The sequence below is a fragment of the Myxocyprinus asiaticus genome, chromosome 39 (genome assembly GCF_019703515.2).
Source record: "Myxocyprinus asiaticus isolate MX2 ecotype Aquarium Trade chromosome 39, UBuf_Myxa_2, whole genome shotgun sequence".
Taxonomy (NCBI): domain Eukaryota; kingdom Metazoa; phylum Chordata; class Actinopteri; order Cypriniformes; family Catostomidae; genus Myxocyprinus; species Myxocyprinus asiaticus.
In genome coordinates, this window is record NC_059382.1 from 25,613,964 (window position 1) to 25,632,879 (window position 18,916).

The following is an 18,916-nucleotide window of genomic DNA, read 5'->3' on the forward strand; positions in this document are numbered from 1 at the left end:
ACTTGTATTTTTGTTGTGCATCTTGACATCCACTTCCCTTTCTATCCTGGTTAGCGATTCTTTTTTCAGTACAGTAATGCGGAATAGCCTTCATCTCTCTAAAACAATAGACTTTAGGTGAAAACAGAATTTCCTAATAGGGATGCCACGATGTGTGTTTTTGATGGGTAGACTACTGTCTTTATGATTATTTAGAAATTTTCTTATTATGAAACAGCACATCCCAAGTAGGAAAGTATGGATATTCAGACGCAGCGATACAGATCGGGTAGGGAACACCCACTTTTCACAATCCAATCAATTCCTGATAGCTAAATCACATCCCACCTTACATTCTTATTTCATTGAACATCCTGTTTCACTCGGAAATATGTCACATTATGGAAGTAAAATGGGTTGAGAGTGCTCTTGATGCTGGCTTTAATAATAAAACATTATGTCATTAATAGCTTTGGCTTATATAAAGAAGAAGTTTCTGTTAAAAATTTAGGGACCATGCATATGATACTTATATATCATATATGCGCTTTGTTTATGTGGCCAGTGGAGTTTAAAGCTAGGCTTCAAGTTTTAACCTCCTTTTTTCCAAATTCCCTAACGTCATTTTTTCCAAATTCTCTAACGTCATTTTTTCCAAATTCCCTAACGTCATTTTTTCCAAATTCTCTAACGTCATTTTTTCCAAAGTATCCGTCTATGTTGAGCATTTTCAAAGTGCTCTGTTTTTGGTGCAGGAAAACACCTCTCTTGTGTGGATGAAAGGCGTAAATGTAGCGAAATGAACGCATTTTCAAACGAAAACTATTCGAATGGACATGGCCTACTATTGCAAGTCTAAGTAAATGAGCTTATGAAGATTTTCTGCCAAGCAGGTTGCTATTAATTAGGTGGCAAGTAATTGCAGTTGCATCTCCTTTCATGCAAGCCTTTTCTTGTTATTTCTTTGAGCTGACACAACAGAAAATTTGCACACAATTATGAATGAGACCATAAAATGCTTTATGTAGGGGCAGGACATTGGAAGGGAATAATCAATATATTTCTCAAAGCTGAATCATACATAAATGCTCACTTAACTGTGTAAGTGCCAGCTATCTCTTTATGCCCTGGGGAATGCACTTCAAATAGTCAGCACTCTACCTGAGCAGCCAACCATATAGCATGTATTTTAATGAGACCTTTAAGACTTTATGGGTTTTATTGTTTTCAGTGGTTTTCATGGGTTTTATCATTTCCAAAATGCAACGTTTAATATGAGCACTTAATCTAACCAGTGTCATTTCAGACAGAAATGTGTAGAAAACAGAGAAAATTTTCTCAAGAAACCAACTTTAAAAGAAATCATTAGTCATTCAAAGTGCTACACATGACCCATGACTGCCATCTAAAGGAGGGAATTCAAACTGACTAGAAATATTTCCAAAAACTGCATAAAATTTAAATTAAAATATGTTCTCCCTTCCCAGCATGAAAAAACTATAAACTATAAGCTATTTGTAGGCACCGTGGCATAATCAAAGCATTGCTCTGTTTTGTTAGAGCATCCTGACCAGCCCGACACAGCAATTGGCTCAACAAATGGCATGAGTTTGGGGTGGGACTGTTTTTTGACCAATGGAAGATAGAGTACTCAGGGAAACCTTTTTGAAAACAATTTTGTAATTCCATTTGGTGACACTGATGGTGTGGAAATTACACACTTTAACTTTCATTTTAGAAAAGAGAGGTACAGTATTTACATTTTACATTTATATTTAGCAGCCTTTACCTTGGCGGGGGTAACAGTATGAAGCTCGTACATTAGCAGTGTGGTTGGAATCAGAAAGCGCAATAATTCTTCCCATCTTATTCCCTCAAATTAAAAAGTAAACAAGTAAATGCAAACAAAAGATGCAAAATCAAATCTCTTCAAAAACCTCTGTAAAATCCGGAAACCCCAAGTGAGCTGTCTCTGTGCTGATCTAATAGATTCAAAGTGGTGCTCATCTAAAATGGTCTTTCACATTTCTGCTGCAACTGTCTGATCATTTGCATTATTGATCTGGCTCTAATGACTTTACAGTCAGCCTTTATGTCCGGTGTCTTCAAGGTGAATGCATAAATGTTTTAAATGCAGAATTTATATTCTACATTTCACATTCTGGCTTTTGATAGTGTCAAATAGCTGAATGGCTGAGACTCACTGATATTACCACAAGTCAAATACTCATATAGAAAGAGCAGACTGATGATTAAAGTATCCACACTTTTGTTGTAGTGTTTCCTGCCAGAGTACAAAAGCATTCAAACCCATATAATTGGAGCTCAACATTTAATGTGATATTTCAAGATTTAATTCACTCTCTGTTTGCATGTGCTGACTGTAGCCAGGAATATCTGTCAAATTCACGCAGTGTCCTTGCAGCCCTCTGAGTTGATGTTTACAAACAACAGCTGTAGTAAATCATTAGTGATGGCAGGATCGATTTCCTTAATAGACCAAAGTTAATTACAAGTAATTAGTCATGTGCTATTAACACAAATTGTGAAGTAGTTTCAGCTCAAGACACATAGCCTTGAGACTGTCATTGTAAGCACTCAGTAGGCTACTTTAAAACGTAGAATTAAAAAAGTAATAATGATAATAGTAATAATAGCTGAATTTATAAATGCATATTAAATAGACCAGATTCTGGTGTTTTTTAGTAAATAAATGTAATAAATGTAATAATTTAATATTAATTAGTAAATAATTTATTCTAAAAAACAGAATAAATAATACTTTATTATTAGTATTATTTTTAATAATAATAATAAAAATAAAATAGTGAGTTGATATGCCCAGTAAATATATTACTGTCTCCAAGGGTAATCTGACAAAATAAATAAATAAACAAATTGCTTTTTTAATCATCCCTGAAGAAAACAAAATATGTGTTTCTATAAGAGGCTTGTGATGTATCTATAAGATTAAACTGTAAAGAACAGTAAAGAGAGGCTTTTGAGTTACACTTTGTAGCTCTGTCTAGCAATGGAAAACACACTGAAGTGTTAAAACTGTAGTTTATATATTAGACATGTTGTAACTGTGACTTCCAACAAATCATGCTTCACAAAACCCCACCAAAATGAAAACCTGCCACATTGGAAACTACCTCTATTCTCTTAAATATCAGTATCTTCGTCCAAAAGTGGGAAACCAAAATGACTATAAATTTTTCACAGATAAGAGACATTTAATACTCATACTACACATTCAGCCTCTAAAACCAGTGCTGTGAATGCCAATACAAATACACAGATTTCACCAATAGACCAGCATAGGTTTTTTCGGTCATTAAAACGTGTGAGGTTTACCTCCTGCACAGTTAGTGACTCACACTTGTCCAACAACTGCTTTATGGTGTCCAACAACTAAACCTTTAGGAACAAGACTCTATTATTCTACACTTTAGTGTCTGACATTTCACTACTAATAGTTTTCAGGGCTAGAATTTTGGGTCGGCAAAAACAGTCTGACTGGAGCCAGACATGGGGGCCAGACAGTTTTATTGCATTCTGGCATTATACAAGCAGAGAGAAATGAAATTGCATTGTCACGGCTTGCAGAGACCCAAAGATGGAGTGACATAAATGCACAAACCCTCCAGGTAGCGCTGCCAGTGGTGAATTTAATAACATGACTGGAGGAGAATGCACAGAGCTGTCAGAAAGCCTTTTGTTACCCTGACATCAGAGGTGCCACTAGTGAGACACAACTAATTGAAAGCACTATATTACGTTATGATTTACAGTCAGTGGGGTTACAAGTATAACTAAGGTCTTCTTTCTGTCTCACAGTTTATTTAATTACTTGGTAATTTTAAAATTTTCATTTGTTTACATGGAGGACTCAATTATTATTTTAGACCATCTTATATAGAAGGATTCTACATATGAAGAACAAAATGTAAAGGATTAGTTCACCCCAAAATAAGACTGTGTGTTAATTTGTGAAAGAATCGTTCTTTTGAGTGGGAGCTTTTCAATGAATCCGGTTCACAAAAACGGTTTGAATGATTCTTTCATGAAATGTTCGGGCATATTAAACTCACTGACTCTTTGGTCCAGTTACAGCAGTTCTTGAGTTTGGAGGTCATTTGTGGGGAAGATTATCAGTGAATAACATTTTTTGTCATTTTTTCACACAAAGCAATCATATGGCTTCAGAAGATTTGGAATATAGTACAAATTATGTATTAACTACTTCTACAATACCTATTTATGGTGTGTTTGTGTCCTTTTTAAAGCCTTTTAAAACCACCTTTCATTGTAGTTTCATGGAAAAGAGCAACTACTACATTATTCAAAATATTTCCATTTGTGGTTTGGAACGACATGAGGATAAGTAAACGATGGTAGAATTTTTATTTTTGGGTAAACTATTCCTTTAACATCAAAAACAGTACCACACTGGCCACTGGACAAATTAAAACCTAAGCAATTATGACAGCAAGATTAAATTGTGTCTGCATTTGACATAAAGTGTTGAGTTTGGCCCCTCTATCCTTTTTCAAACAATGATATGCTTAAATAAGACACACTCCTTTATATATATTTTATTTTTGATTTATGGGGCTATGTTTTATGCAGAATCCAAATAACTTTTTGTTAATTCAAAGCAAAATTCACTGGCTAAAACATTTTGGCAAGCTGATCACATTATGTAAAGAGTATGACATTATTTTCCTCTCAATGTGGTATTGATTAGGAAACTTCAACAGGGGCCCAGAAGAGAAATTACTTTGTAAAGAAGAGAAAAGGCAAAGGTTAAGAAGTGTTACTTGATTGTTTCCTTTTAGTTGCTTTTTCAACTTGTAGCAGTTCATCTTTACTCCTGTGCAATTTTAGTTAGCGCAGGCACATAATAGAGCATTCATGGGCGATTTAGACTAATTTATTGTATGTTTAAATGGCTTTTTGGGGAGTAATCACAGTTAAGCTGAATACTATTAAATGCTACAGTCTGAATTTGCATTCTTACCATTTTTCCTTGGATCTCCTCATTAGGCTTCTTGGCAATGTGATTGAAAATCTTAGCTATGTGTTGCATTGTAGACTCTTCATTGCTTTGACAGGGAGAGTCTATTTGGCTTCCTCTTTCACAGCAGGCCAAAACAGAGCCTAACTTCTGACCATCACAGCATGAGTGCAGCACAGCCCATTGCTAAGTCCCTGTAATTAGGGCTTTAAGCTGCTTGCCTTTAATGGCTTTTAAAGGCTCACTTTCCCCCTCACATTCTATCATAAGCGATTTATTAGACTGTTTAACCTCATTCTCCCTACCATTGTAGAATTGTATTTTGTGGTGAACCAATATGATGCTGAAACTAAGAATGCCTTAATAACCGGGCTTGTCTTTCATTAAAAGCATCACAGATGAAGACCAATTAACCAAAGTAAATTACTGCAGCAAGTTTTTGAACAGCTGCTTAAAGCATGAAATATATACAGTCTATATGCTGTATATAGTACTGTGCAAAAATTTTAGGCACTTGTGAAAAATTCTCCCACACCCTGAGCCAACAGGGGGCCCCGCAAAGCAAGGTTTTTTTTAAAAAAAAAATTAATGTATTTTTTATTTATATATGTATACCTGTATATTAAAAGCTGTGTGTAAGGCAGCTGTTGTGGTTCAATTATACAGTTATAGGGGGCCCCCTTGTGACCTGAGAGGGAAGGGAGAATGTAACTGCAAGGAGAGAGTTGTTGCTGTAGGCACGCGCTCACTCAAAGGGTTTTTCGTTATCATGAAGTGCACCAACAAGTCGGGAACGGGGTTCGGGGGGTTGGGGGTTGTGTGGGGAGGCCTCCAAATGGGATTTTGCTTAGGGGCCCCATATGCTCAGAAATGGCTCTGACTTGCTCAGACATGATAACATGGGGAGTTGGTATGTTCTCTCTGTGAGTTCCAGTACCCTAGGATCAGCCACATTAGGCCAACTCTCTGACAAGCCACGGTCAAAATCACTGAGATCACATTTATTTCCCCATTCTGATGGTTGATGTGAACATTAACTGAAGCTCCTAACCCATAATGCATGATGTTATACATTACACTGCTGTCACATGATTGGCTGATTAGATAATCGCATGAATTAAGTAGATGTACCTAATGAATAAAGTAGTCACGAGTGTATTTATGTACAGTATATTATATACACACATTACTTGCAGTAAGGGAGACTGGAGGAAATTTTAATGCACTACATTTTTTAAATCAAACTAGCTAAAAAATAATTTGAGATTTTTTTGTGCTGTACTTTCCCTTTGCTGTCTAATTTTTTGCTTTTGAATATCAACTATAGCCATTTTATCTCTAGATTTTTGGTAACGAGTTAAAAGTTAAAACAAGAATGACAGATTTTTACACTGTAGCTGGCAGCTACCATACAAGATTTTATATTTGCTGAGTGGTCAGGAGCAATTGAAACAGTGGTTATGAAATAAAAATGGTAACATACATTTTTAAAATGTGTAATGAGTATAAATTATTTAAATTATCTAGACTGTTCTTGACTTAACAAGGTTTTAACTAATTTCAAAGAATTATAATATAAGTAGTAGTTAGAGTTTTGCTTTAAACACATTATTCCTAACAGCTGAAAGGAAAAAACGTCATAAAAAGGCAAAATGAATTAATAAGAATAAAAGCAATTTGCACACATTGATGTGTGCTCTTATGTGAAATACATTGAGTTCATGTAATTTATTTTTGTGTTACATTTTTTTCCCCTTTAACAGAGAACATTGTAACATTCTGACTTCCTTTACTAAACTGAAAAATTATGATCAAGTCTTTCTCAATATAAATCATTCAATGGGACTGTTACAGTAAGGACATATGAGGACATACCATAGATATCCATTGGTTAGACACACTAACCATACCCCAGCATCTAAAATAAAACTTTTTGCATTGTTAGTATTTTAAAAAAAAAAAAAACATTGTTTTTCCAAATGGGGATGATGCAAAAGGGTGGTTTTATTAGATTTAGCTAACTTCTGGGCACAAATTTGTAACCAAACTATAGTTAAGAAACCATCCACACTCTGTTTTTGTACTCTTTTTTAATTATCCACTATATCCTTCAGCCTTGCATAATACTCATTCTAAGATGTGTGTATTGTGAAATCCTTCTCAGTATGTCTTGTCTTGTGGTTCTCACCTGCTTTTGTCCACCTGCCATTCAGTGTCTGCAGCAAAACTGGTGGGAAAAACACATCAAAATGGCTTGGCGACACAAATGCATTCTTCTAAAGGAAACTTTGAAATGCTTTACTGGCAAAAGAAATGTAACAAGAGCAACAGATGGTTGTGTCCGTAGTATCTCACACATTCATCCAATTTCTGTTTGAAAGAAAACAACATTATAGACGGCCAAACCAATCCCTCCCATGAACTTCATTGATCTCTCTCAGGAATTAGGGTTTATATATTGTTGCAAAATGATTTAAATTCATGTAGGATTATATCTGCTTTAGCACTGGAAACACTGTGGGGCATTTTCACTGTCAGTTTTCAGCAAAATCATTGCCCACCCAAAATGTTCACAGGGCTTACATGCCACGATCCCAATTAAAGCCCAGGTCATGAGAGAAGCTGTAAATCACACATTCTCATTGCCAAAACCACAAACTACAGAACTGTATTTTTTTAGGTTTGGTTCTCAACAGATCCCAATATGGTTTGAATGGATGATACTGAACTATTAATCTTCAAAATATACAGTATTTTACCCTACAGAATGAACTCTAAAAAGCCTTCAGTATTCAGTGCAATGATGAAACATGACTCTTTCATTGTCTTTATTCTCATTTCCAGTAGAGTTAAAACACAAACAGGCTTTTGTTTCTTTGTTGCTTCAGAGTTTTGAGAGTTTCTGTTTATAAAATGGTAATTAGTGAAAACAATTAGTGTCCACTGGTTCATTCTAACATGTCATGTCTCATTTGAATGTACGTGCAAACGTTTAGGTTCATTCTTAACAACATGTCAGAGTTACAATTATTGTAATTTTCACAAAAAAGAAATATTAACAATAATGCTGCAGTAGAAACTTTTTAATTGGTTTGTCACCTTACCAAATACAGTGGGAAAAGCATATAATTTTTTATCAAGACAAAATATACACTTTACCATCAAACATTGACAAAAATGATGTTTTTAGAAGATAAAGTTTGAATTACCCAACCAGGTCTCAAGGAATAATAGTACGAGATGGTAAAATCGCAAGAAATCGTATACGTTGGCTTGCACTATAGTATAGCTTGTTCTTTCTTTCTTTTCTTTTTTTACTATTACTTAAAAAAAAAAAAATGTATTTACTAATTGTATTATTGCATCTTTTTATTATTATTTTTATATTTATTTATTTATTTAAAATCTATATAGAAACAACTTTGTAATGCTTTGGCGATACTGTTATAAAACTGTCATGCCAATAAAGCTGAAATGAAATTGAAATAAAAAATTGAAAAATTAAAACTGAACTTCTAAAATGAACAACTTTTACTCTCATAGAGAAAAATAAATGAACCAACAAACAACATTATTATGATTTTTCCTAGTTTTAACCCCTAACCCAAACCTAAATTAACCATAAAGTCTAACATCTTACCCAAAACCTAAACCTAAATAAATTGTTGGTTAGTAGGCTAGCTAAAATTTCGTGCCTTTTCGCACGAGCCAAGTCGAACGATATCTTAAATTTCACCATCTCGTGCAAATTATTAAGAATTGTCACGTGAATATGTTAGAATTACCTTATTTGGCTATTTTAGTGAAAATTAATGGTATTATTATTTTTATATATTTATATAAATATATTTATATATATTTAAATATATTTATATATATTTAATATATATTTAATATATTTATATATAACCTACTGTACTTGTTGGTGTATTAACATTATATCAATTAACAATTCAATTATGCATTCTTCAGTCCACAAAATTACATCCTGTAATGCCTGAAACATTGTGATTACATTTTTCAATGTAAGGTTCTGGCCACCACAGCAGCCAGTTTTTTTTTATTATTTATTTATTTTATTGCAAATATATTTTACTTATATGCATGAGCAGGCAGTGAACCGCAGTTCTCCATCAGTATAAAGAAACTCTAAGTAACAAACAATTGTGGGAGTCATTTAGGGAGAGCAATTGAGCACCCAGGCCTGTCCTCATCAATGACTTGCCCCCCTTTAAAGAGTGCAGCAAGCCAAGTTTCTATGGAGACAGCATATTTCTGCTGATGTAAGAGGAACCTCTTCAAACCCCCACATTCTCCCAGTTCCCTCCAAAGTCTCATAGACATGAAGCATTGACCCAAAACTGGTGAGAGAACACCTCTTCAAGACAGCACTAGAGTGTAACTCAAGTCTAACAACTTTGTCACCCAATGAAATTGTTATCTGGTTGAACTTTCCAGCAAAAGTCACAAAACAAGAAAAGGCATTTCTTCACAGGACATCACTTCGTGTTTGAACTACTATGCACCATCTCACCCTCTGAAGCATTTCATTATTTCCAAATCCATGAGCTCAAACAATTTGTTTGTTCTGCTGTGTTAGTCATGGCCTTTGATGTGAACTCCCGATGCTTGGGTTGTGTTCATTAGCCAACAATGGTGTGATCTCTCTTTTTTTTCTAGGAAGAACAAGAGAATGACGAAGGCCTGCACTATAACCCAGCAGGAGTTCTCATTTCTGACCTGAGGAAATTTGAACAACACTTGTGTAGTTACAGGAGTGCATGGTGCAAAGCATCATGGTATTAAATGGGGTAACTCATCTTTTGAGAACATATACAGTGGGGTCCAAAAGCCTGAGTTCACAATGAAAATCTGGGATTTAAAATCTAACTTAAAAAGGGCTGCACGATTAATCAAATAAATAATTGATATACAATTACAGCTGCCACAATTAATCATGAGAAGTGTCAATTATTGCAGTCCACGTAGGTCTATGTTGCGTCAACATTTTCTATTTATTTTCTATTTAACGTGTTTTTGTACAGAGCATGAGCATTCAATCACTGAAAAATACTTTGCTCACTTCAGTGTAAAATGTATTCAAAATCTAAACAACAGCTTTGTTGTTTTTGGGCCAGTGTGTGTATGCATGTAAATGAATCAAGAACTTTTCAAGATTCTGCACTATACCGCCAATCAAATGCAAGAAAATTTGTGACATTGACCATGCTCATTCCTTTGTACAAAAGGTCAGATTTCCTTTATTCCACTGAAGCAGACAAGATGCTCTTTGAATCATTCTCAAATCATGCTGGGAACATCAGGAGTCCATGCCTGTTTGAGTGCATGCTATCATTAAAGCGAAAGAGGGCATGAGAAATTCTAAAATTCATGTTAATTTTTCAATTCAACTTGTGACTCAAATTGTTTTAAGAACACATTCTCAAAACGATACGTCCTTATAGTGACTTTTTGCCTGCACCACCAAAACGTTGCTCTTGGTCTGTATTTTAAATGTCACTCTGATGGCCTATTCAACTCATTTTAAAGGAATGATGAATTTTGCTGATAATATTATTTGTAATGACAAAATGTATATTAAATTTGCCATGTAATAAAACTAGTTGTCTCAGACCTTTGGACCTATACACAGATGAGGTATCATAAGGAAAAGAGTAAGAATGATAGAATAGAATATAATTAATTTACTTAAAGATATATAGAGTTGAAAAGGGAATAGGAGGTGAAGCTTTTGCAAGATAGATTAGAAAAGCAATGAGAAGGTAACACAAGCCCACCAGCAGAGATATTTATACACAAACTGGACGAAACTGCTGCTGAAAGCAGTGATGGATGGGATTGGGGCCACTGCGGTGAGACAACAAGACAGCACAAAAGCTGTCCTGCTGTAGAGAAGACACTAAAGCCACTTAAGTGTTGAAAGCATGACAGCGGATAGGACATGAAGGATAACTGAGAGTCTGGTTGTCTCCTGTAGCTTTCCTTGGACAAAAACTGGAAAGTTGCTGATTAACTTCAAGAATGAATTTAATGTGAAAGTATCCTTAAATATCCATTCTCATGTTCTGTTGAGACTGACTTTACTGTTTTTAGGTTTGGGCTCCCAGAGACCCCAGTGCTGTAAACACACAAAATGATAATAATAGTAATTTCTAAATGATTCTCTTATTTTCCCTTCTTTTAAAATTAAAGTTCGTTTTGGGGTCTGAAAGACACAATGTTAATGAATTATTTTGCTGGACTGTCCATGTAAATGATGATGAGGTACGATAATCAAGCTCCATCCAATGATGTTCTTAACAAAACAGAAAACTGATTCTTAAAAAATATATATAAATGTAAATTATAAGAATAATTTGATTCCTTAAAAAAAAATAAAAAAAAAAAACAGAAGAAAGAAAGTCCTACAGGGTTGGAACGGCATGATAGTGAGTAGCCTAAATAATAATCAAATTCACATTTTTGGGCAATCTATCTCATTATGGTGGTTGTTATTCACTATATATGACTCTGTATGACTCCTGTTGTAGCTCCTGAAGGTTAGCAAATCATTAGTTCTTGATTAGTGCATGCCTTCATTCATCATTAGTTCCTGTTGTAAGTAAAAGTTCAGATATTAGTTAGTAGTTAATATGTATATAAAAATAGATCATATTTATTTAGATAATACATTTAGTAGATCACATTTATGTAGCCTAGCCTTATTTTAAAGTGTTACCACTAAGGTTATCAGAGATGTTGTTCAAGGATGTGTTTTCTGCAATCTCCTTTAAAACACTGTCAAATGTCAAATGGAACACGACTGAAGTTTCTCGTTCACAATATCCAGAGGGGGTTTCAATTTACTAGGATCATATTGCAAGATCACTCATCAGCAGAGAGAATTACTCAAGACTGTATTAGTTGGGTGGATCCATAGCTGACTTGGTGTGTGTGTATTGTGTCTGTTTTTTGTGTGGATGGTCAATACACAGAAGAATAGACAGCATGATGTATCAGGGCTGTGCTGATGTGATCGATGACCTCCCATTGCCAAAAATCTATTTTCCCTCGCAGTGATGGAAAGGGTGCTGAGTTAGAACTAATGGAGGGTGATGCGCCGGGTCAGTAGCCAATAATCGCAGGTGTGAGGAGTGCTTATACATGGGGAATTTGGAGACGTGACAAATGGGTCCTATTTTATGGTAAAGTTCAGTTTTTGAATCTAGTCAGCTTACATGAATGGTCTTCAGAACAAAAACTTGATACACTGTAAAAAGTGAAAATGTGTAGTTGCTGCCTTAAGTATTAGTTCACCCAAAAATGAAAATTCTCTCATCATTTACTAACCCTCATGCCATCCCAGATGTGTATGACTTCCTTTCATCTGTAAAACACAAACGACGACTTTTAGAAACATATCTCTGCTCTGTAGGTCCATACAATGCATGTGAATGGTAACCAGAACATAAGATTCCAGTGGTTAAAACCATGTTTTTTAAATGATATGATAGGTGTGGGTGAGAAACAGATTAATATTTAATCCTTTTTTTTTTTTTTTTTTTTTTTTTTTACTATAAATCTAATTCTATCTGATCTGAGCTTTAAAGGTGTTGTACGTTTTTCAGATGATTTCACTTAAAAGTGTAACACTGTGGCTCTGTGGTGATATTAAAACATTTTTCTGTTTGTTTGAGCGACCCATCAAACCCAATACAGCACAAATGGCTCAGCCTGTGGTGTGAGTTTGGGGTGGGACTATATGCTTGTACAACCTATGGAAGATGGGGGGAGTTTTCAAGAATCTGTTTGAAAACAGTGACTATTTTTGCAATTCTATTTGGTGACGCAAGTTACACACTTCAGCTTTAAAAATCACTTTCACTGGTGTAAACTAGTGCAGTCAGGTTATTTCCGTCAGGTTTAACTGTATATTTGACTTAAAAAAGAAAACTAGCTAATTTGGATGTTACCATATGAAGCACATTTTTAGGTTATCTGAATAAACTCTTTTAAGTTGTACATATCTTTGCAATGAAGAAAAAGAAATGCACAGTTAATAGCCATCAAGATTTTCCTTTGTTGATATTCCTGAGCACAAATATCTTTAATCCTTTTAGGGGTACATAACATTCTGCTGACTCAAAAGGTACAAACCAATGACAATTGGATACTAAAACAAAACACAAGGAGAGTGTCAAACTGTATGACTTCTGATATTTTTTCCTGTGGAATATAAAAAAAGAAGTTTTGAACAATGTCTAGGCCGCTCTTTTCCAGAGGGAAATGGGTCTGAAGGTGAATGGATCTGTAAAGCTCCAAATGGGACAACAAAAACACTGTTTACCAGAAGCAACATTATAATACATAAAAACAGAACCTACAACTTGTGTGTTATATTACAAGTCTTTAAAAGCCATACAATCGCTTTGTGTGAGGAAAAGGCAGAATTTAAGATTAGTCGTGCCAGGTTTAACATCGAACATCATTGGTTCTCGCATGTCTCATTACCAGCGAATGGAATGCAATGCATTTTAGTGCTTTGAATTGAACAGCAGCACAAATTTTAAGAGCGAATAATAACTTAAAAAGTGAAACAGCTATTGTATGGCTTCAGAACACTTGGAAGAAAGTGCAAAAGTCATATGGAATGACACCATCGTGTTTGGTACGACATAAAGGATAAACAATGAATATTTACATTTTTGGGTGAGCTATTTATTTTAAAGTAGTACTCCAAAGAGCATATTCATTTCAGTGCTTTCAAATATAAACAATGGCCAGGATGGGTCAAACTGCAAATACGTGGTATACAAGATGTTACTGTATTAGTGTGTTATGCCACATGGTCTAAATCACAAGCAAGTTAACATGTTTAAAGAATGTTTTTTTTTATTTTATTTTTTTATATATTATCATAAACAGAAGGCATTAAAAACAAAGCAATGTCTGTCCCTCATTTTCAAAATCATTTATAAGTCATAAATCATTCGAATACTTCTAATATGTACAAAATAATCTTTCAAACTCCTGAGAACTAAATACAAAAGAAAAACATGAGAAGAAAAAGCACATGTGAACAAAGTGTGAACATTCTCTGCTCAATGTTGTCTGGCCTCATATAAAAATATGTATATTCCATAGACAAATATCTCCCACCAGAATATATACAAAAAAAAAATATATGTATATATATATATATATATATACACACACACTGGTGGACAAAAGTTTGGAATAATGTACAGATTTTGATCTTATGGAAAGAAATTGGTACTTTTATTCACCAAAGTGGCATTCAACTGATCACAATGTATAATCAGGACATTAATAACATTAAAAAATTACTATTACAATAAAAAAAACTTCTTAAACTTCTTCAAAGAGTTCTCATCAAAAAATCCTCCATGTGCAGCAATGACAGCTTTGCAGATCCTTGGCATTCTAGCTGTCAGTTTGTCCAGATACTCAGGTGACATTTCACTCCACACTTCCTGTAGCACTTGCCATAGATGTGGCTGTCTTGTCGGGCACTTCTCACGCACCTTACAGTCTTGCTGATCCCACAAAAGCTCAATGGAGTTACAATCCATAACACTCTTTTCCAATTCACTGTTGTCCAATGTCTGTGTTTCTTTGCCCACTCTAACCCTTTCTTTTTGTTTTCTGTTTCAAAAGTGGCTTTTTCTTTGCAATTCTTCCCATAAGGCCTGCACCCCTGAGTCTTCTCTTTACTGTTGTACATGAAACTGGTGTTGAGCGGGTAGAATTCAATGAAGCTGTCAGCTGAGGACATGTGAGGCATCTATTTCTCAAACTAGAGACTCTGATGTACTTATCCTCTTTTTAGTTGTACATCTGGGCCTTCCACATCTCTTTCTGTACTTGTTAGAGCCAGTTGTCCTTTGTCTTTGAAGACTGTAGTGTACACCTTTGTATGAAATCTTCAGTTTTTTGGCAATTTCAAGCATTGTATATCCTTCATTCCTCAAAACAATGATTGACTGACGAGTTTCTAGAGAAAGCTGTTTCTTTTTTGCCATTTTTGATGTAATATTGACCTTAAGACATGCCAGTCTATTGCATACTGTGGCAACTCAAAAACAAACACAAAGACAATGTTAAGCTTCATTTAATGAACCAAATAGCTTTCAACGGTGTTTGATATAATGGCAAGTGATTTTCTAGTACCAAATTAGCAATTTAGCATGATTACTCAAGGATAAGGTGTTGGAGTGATGGCTGCTGGAAATGGGGCCTGTCTAGATTTGATCAAAAATGACTTTTGTCAAATAGTGATGGTGCTGTTTTTTACATCAGTAATGTCCTGACTATACTTTGTGATCAGTTGAATGCCACTTTGGTGAATTAAAGTACCAATTTCCTTCCGAAACAGCAAAATCTGTACATTATTCCAAACTTTTGGCCACCAGTGTATATATAAAAAAGGAAGTAGGGTAGTCTTTAACACTATAACCAAAATGTTTCAACATTCACTCAGTTTTTGACAGTTTCTGAAAATGTATCAACTCATAACATATGCATGAAAGAATCTGAATTGTCTGAAATCAAACTTTTTTTTTTTTTTTTTTTTTTGTCTTTTATGAATGCATTCTGGATGAAATAAGAAAAACACGCAATGATAATGTAGATGCTAGGATTTCAAATTAAACTCTATCTCATGTCCTACAGATATGGCCTTTTTAACAAGAGTTAAGACTACCTTTATGATAACTGTTAGTGATACGATCTAAAGAAGAGAAACAGAGCAATATGTTAAAAACATTTTCCTGAAAACTTAATATAGACAGGAACACAGCTGTAGCAACAGTGCTGCGGATTTATGAACAATGAATCAAACTGCAACTGCAGTAACTGCAACTGCTATATCTTTTTCAACAGGCGCGCCTGACCGTTGAGACATACAAAGAAAAACAACCTTGCGTGCTTGCAAACAGATGCTCAGCACATCTCTAAGATCGAATGAAATGAGGTCTATCTGCAGGAGGGCAGAAAATATTAATTACAAAGTTCGATCTTTGTGCAGCATGTTAAAGGAAGCACATGCAGCAGATGTACTGCATGCCAGACAGTTTATTCTAGGAAATCTGGATGTCTCGCACAGGGATGGGAGTGCATGAGTAGCAAGGGTGGAGAGAGGGAGAGAAAAAAGAAATCAAAACGAAATTAAAAGGAGTGCACTAAATTGGCAAATGCCACAAGGCTTCGGTGAAACCTCAGGGGCAGACAGTGGTCCTTCTGATCTGTCAAAGTAAACGTCAACCCCCATATTCCCCTTATGACAGGTCTTCAACACAGCCACATGAAACTGTTCTTTCAGGCCTACTCTGATTGCTCACTAACTTGTTCATTTATGAAAAAGACATATGCTGAAAGAAGGGCGTGTGTTGAAATGTCAAAATATAGACCTGGGTTAAAAAATAAAACACATTTGCAAAAAATTATTTTCTAAAGCAGTATTTGTTTTACCTCATTTGCCAGTAAAAATGTCTAAACAAGATGTTTTTAATTGAGAGGCAAAATTGTGTATGATAATAAGACTTGTTTTCAGAGAATATTTCTAGGATGAAAAATTTTTCTCACCCAACTGGCAATAGTTCTCTTGTTTTAGATTTAGAATGAAAACAAAACAAAAAACATATACATACAGTATATATATATATATATATATATATATATATATATATATATATATATATACATATATACACACACACACACATACACTACCGGTCAAAAGTTTTGAAACACTTACTCATTCTTTATTATAATTTTTTTCTTCACATTTTAGAATAATAGTAAAGTCATAAAAACTATGGAATAACATAAATGGAACTATGGGAATTATGTTGTGACTAAACACAATCCAAAATAAATCAAAACTGTGTGATATTTTAGCATCTTAGAATTTGCAGACATGTACTCTTGACATTTTCTCAACCAACTTCTTGAGGTATCACCCTGGGATGCTTTTTAAACAGTATTGAAGGAGTTCCCATCTATATGCTGGGCACTTATTGGCTGCTTTTCTTTATTATTTGGTCCAAGTCATCAATTTCTAAAACTTTTTTTTTTTTAATTACATTTTAGTTTTATAATGAAATAAATTAATATGCTGGCACAATTATATTTTTGTCTACAAAACTAATTTCAAACATTTAAGCATACGCCTTCAGATCAAAAGATTTTTAAGATCATGGGAAACATTTTGGTCAAGTGTTTCAAAACTTTTGTAGTGTATATACACAGTATATATATATATATACACACACACACATACAATTCCCAATGAAACTCATCTTAAACAATTTTGCTTCTCAAGTTAATTTATCTTGTTTTAAGAATGTTTAGATATTTTTTACCAGAAAACAAGTATTTTTAAGAAAATGATTTTTGCTGTGTTCTCTCTCACACGCACATATATATGTTACACACACAGAATATTCCCTGCAGTCAAAACATAAGACTTTCAAACTCTGCTCTGCTCCTATTAATGGAGAAATCTTTTAACTCTCAAAAAAAAAAAAAGAGAGGAAGGAACCACAATACGCTGCACCTGGTTTTAAAGCTACTGTAACAGTCATGTACTTAATTGTAGCTTCATTTGAGCAGACTTGTTTTCTTTGTGTAAGTCCACCCTGTGATCATAAACCATGTAAACCTCTCCCTTTACATCCTGGAGTCTCACAGCAGTCCATTGAACGAAAACCCATCCCAATCAGATTTGCAGTAAATTACTGGTGTTCGCTACGTATAAAACGTGAGGATGAAATCGAAAACTGAGCTAGAAGGATACATATTTTTGTTTACAATGTATACTTTCTCACCCTCTGCTGAGTTAAATAATACTTTCTCCATAGATTTTAAAATTATTGTTGTCCAGTAAAGTTCCCCTGCTTTTTTTTCTTCAAACATACCATTCCCTGCGTGAAATCACAGATCCATCCACATGGGACACATAATCACTGTCTGTGCCATTCTCATAGCAGTCATCCTGCAGGTAAGGGGAGCCATTGAGTAGCGGAGGCCCACTTGGGTTTACGTTATGATGGTTGTGGTGGTCAGAATAATATGTGCCTACTCTCTGAAGTCTAAGATTGTCACACCAGCCCTCCATGTCTTTATGGTCATTGTCATAATCGGGATAGATAATGTCTCCTTCGGGTTTGGGCTTCAAATCCTGGCTGCCATTGCCCGAGTCGTCTCTGTACACATCCTGCAGCTCATGGGGTTGAATTACGTCCAGTTGCGAATCTTTCTGCATGTCGGAGGGGCCCACGTATTGCTTGGTGTAGTAGTCACCTCGAAATGTTCTCCTTTGACGCATGTAGAAAACTCCCGCCAATGCCATAAGCAACACAAGAACAAGGATCCCACCAACAGCGCCACCTACAATGGTTCCCAGGCTGCTATCAGGTGAAGGAGTCTGAGTAGGGGAGGTGAAGTGAGCATGTTGCTTGATAGGAGCCGAAATGGTTATGCTGGTGTCAGGAAGAAAGTTCATGGTGGTAGTGGGTACTGCAGTGGTAGGTGGCAGCTCTGAAAGGGAGAGGGCAAACATGAAAATTAAAGAATACAGATATAAATATAAGCATTTGGACACTTAAAAATGTATGAATGTCATTGCATTAAATAAAAAATATCAAACCAAATGGAATCTATTTTAAAGGAAGATAACACAAGTACACTTTTCAAGCAAAATGTTCATAAATGTTTAAGTGTGACTTAAATGTCCAGATACTTTTTGGGCCTCTGTAGAGACAATCTGTGGAGAGCATTTCTCTTTTTTTTCCTTTTTTTTCCATATAAATTTTCCATGAAATCTAACAGAATAATCATTCAAGAGATTTGCTGTTTGCATCCTGATGTGCTGTTGTACTCTTTAGGGGACGTTCA

General features: G+C 34.9%; 1 protein-coding gene across 1 annotated transcript in view; it reads right to left on the bottom strand.

Moving 5' to 3' along the window:
• Nucleotides 1–13,105: 13,105 nt before the first annotated feature.
• The window catches only part of LOC127429555 (nectin-3-like protein), a 70,542-nt gene continuing 64,731 nt past the window's right edge, over nucleotides 13,106–18,916 (bottom strand). The window contains exon 6 of the mRNA XM_051678672.1: nucleotides 13,106–18,559. Coding sequence (XP_051534632.1) covers nucleotides 17,928–18,559 — 632 coding nt within the window. The 3' untranslated portion in view covers nucleotides 13,106–17,927. The remainder of the gene's footprint in view (nucleotides 18,560–18,916) is intronic.